The sequence below is a fragment of the Littorina saxatilis genome, linkage group LG5 (genome assembly GCF_037325665.1).
Source record: "Littorina saxatilis isolate snail1 linkage group LG5, US_GU_Lsax_2.0, whole genome shotgun sequence".
NCBI classification, from domain to species: Eukaryota; Metazoa; Mollusca; class Gastropoda; order Littorinimorpha; family Littorinidae; genus Littorina; species Littorina saxatilis.
The window spans coordinates 58205398-58207639 of NC_090249.1; the positions used below are offsets into that span (position 1 = coordinate 58205398).

Below are 2242 nucleotides of genomic sequence, written 5' to 3' on the forward strand. Positions count from 1 at the left end.
CAAACAGGAACTGCCCACACACCCCATGTCATACAGCAAACAGGAACAGCCCACACACCCCATGTCACACAGCAAACAGGAACAGCCCACACACCCCATGTCACACAGCAAACAGGAACAGCCCACACACCCCATGTCACACAGCAAACAGGAACAGCCCACACACCCCATGTCACACAGCAAACAGGAACAGCCCACACCCCCCCATGTCACACAGCAAACAGGAACAGCCCACACCCCCCATGTCACACAGCAAACAGGAACAGCCCACACACCCCATGTCACACAGCAAACAGGAACAGCCCACACACCCCATGTCACACAGCAAACAGGAACAGCCCACACACCCCATGTCACACAGCAAACAGGAACAGCCCACACACCCCATGTCACACAGCAAACAGGAACAGCCCACACACCCCATGTCACACAGCAAACAGGAACAGCCCACACACCCCATGTCACACAGCAAACAGGAACAGCCCACACACCCCATGTCATACAGCAAACAGGAACAGCCCACACACCCCATGTCACACAGCAAACAGGAACAGCCCACACACCCCATGTCACACAGCTAACAGGAACAGCCCACACACCCCATGTCACACAGCAAACAGGAACAGCCCACACACCCCATATACAGCAAACAGGAACAGCCCACACACCCCATGTCATACAGCAAACAGGAACAGCCCACACACCCCATGTCATACAGCAAACAGGAACAGCCCACACACCCCATGTCACACAGCAAACAGGAACAGCCCACACCCCCCATGTCACACAGCAAACAGGAACAGCCCACACCCCCCATGTCACACAGCAAACAGGAACAGCCCACACCCCCCATGTCACACAGCAAACAGGAACAGCCCACACCCCCCATGTCACACAGCAAACAGGAACAGCCCACACCCCCCATGTCATACAGCAAACAAGAACAGCCCACACACCCCATGTCATACAGCAAACAGGAACAGCCCACACACCCCATGTCATACAGCAAACAGGAACAGCCCACACACCCCATGTCATACAGCAAACAGGAACAGCCCACACACCCCACGTCATACAGCAAAGCGAAGACTATTCTGAGAAACAGGCTCAGGACCTCATGGCGCCAACGCTTAAACCTGGGGACAGAAGAAGACAGCATTCGCCAGCTGGATAGAGCACCATCTTCAGGCTGCGAACAGGACACTGCCAGCTCCTCTCACACATGTACCGTACAGACTGAACATCTCAGACATTGACCAATGCCTATGTCATACAAAATAACATACCAATATCCTGCAGTCCTGCCCATCCTTTGTCGGCCTGAGACGCCAGGCATGGACCACGAGAAGCTCTGGGGGCCGAAAACGTCGCTGCAGCGGACAGCGGACTTCGCCCTGCAGACCGGATTAACGTTTTAGCATGGCCGGGAACGCAGAAGAAGAAAAAGTATAGCCGCCATGACAGGCCGGCAGCAATGTAAGGACACTGTTGGTTGTTCCCAAGCGAGTCCTTTCATGGCAGGTACCACTGTCGTACTTCTCTCATGAAGGTCATAGTCCCGTGGCCTCTGCATACTACAGCACTCGATTACGATTTGAAGGGATGGAATTTCCGATTCCAGCACCACTTCCCGTGGGGGCGAGAATTAGACGAGAGTTTAAGGAAACGTGATTTGTCAGTGCGCAGGTCAGGGACACGTAGTGCGCGTGATCCCCTAGGGGAGACAATCCAAACGAGGGGACATCACTCACTGGCACATTTAATAAAGGGGAGATTAGAGCGCTATGGATTTCAGTGTACAGTGTTTGGCTGACCTATTGAACTTTGTGAAAGATGGAGGATGACAGTCTGATATTGCAGCCATTTTGTTTGTCAAATGCCCTGTTCGAGCTGGATTTGCATAAGGACTAGGGTTAGGGTTAGTTAGTTTTCATATACAGGTATTCTATATCATAAGTAGAATGCAGTGTCACTATAACACACCCTCCTTTCCCATAAAAATCTCTAACACTGAAAACTGTTTTCATCTCACCCGGCTTGAGAACTTAAAGTCAGGTTTATGAAGCCATCAATATGCACATGGTCATTTTATTGTCGCCACGAATACTTTCGATTGAACAATCAGTTCATGCAAGATTGGTTGGAAGGCCTTGCAAGAGCCCTCGCAATATCTTGGGAAGGTTGCACAACCACCCAGATAAAGCGACGCACAGTACAGATACTAACAGCTGTCTACAGTAAA

At 51.4% G+C, this 2242-nt stretch overlaps 2 protein-coding genes across 2 annotated transcripts; both read left to right on the forward strand.

Moving 5' to 3' along the window:
- Positions 1–206: 206 nt before the first annotated feature.
- On the forward strand, positions 207–581 carry LOC138967824 (sporozoite surface protein 2-like). The gene has a single exon (XM_070340482.1). The coding sequence runs from the start codon at positions 207–209 to the stop codon at positions 579–581; it is 375 nt and encodes a 124-aa protein (XP_070196583.1).
- Positions 582–602: 21 nt separating this feature from the next.
- LOC138967825 (sporozoite surface protein 2-like) lies at positions 603–1256 on the forward strand. Its single transcript, XM_070340483.1, has one exon. It carries the CDS (start codon positions 603–605, stop codon positions 1254–1256), a length of 654 nt encoding a protein of 217 aa, XP_070196584.1.
- The last annotated feature ends 986 nt before the right edge of the window (positions 1257–2242 follow it).

What these genes read in the sequence shown, in the direction of transcription:
- LOC138967825 (XM_070340483.1), top strand. Translation starts at nt 603, where the DNA reads ATGTCACACAGCAAACAGGAACAGCCCACACACCCCATATACAGCAAA.
- LOC138967824 (XM_070340482.1), top strand. Translation starts at nt 207, where the DNA reads ATGTCACACAGCAAACAGGAACAGCCCACACCCCCCATGTCACACAGC.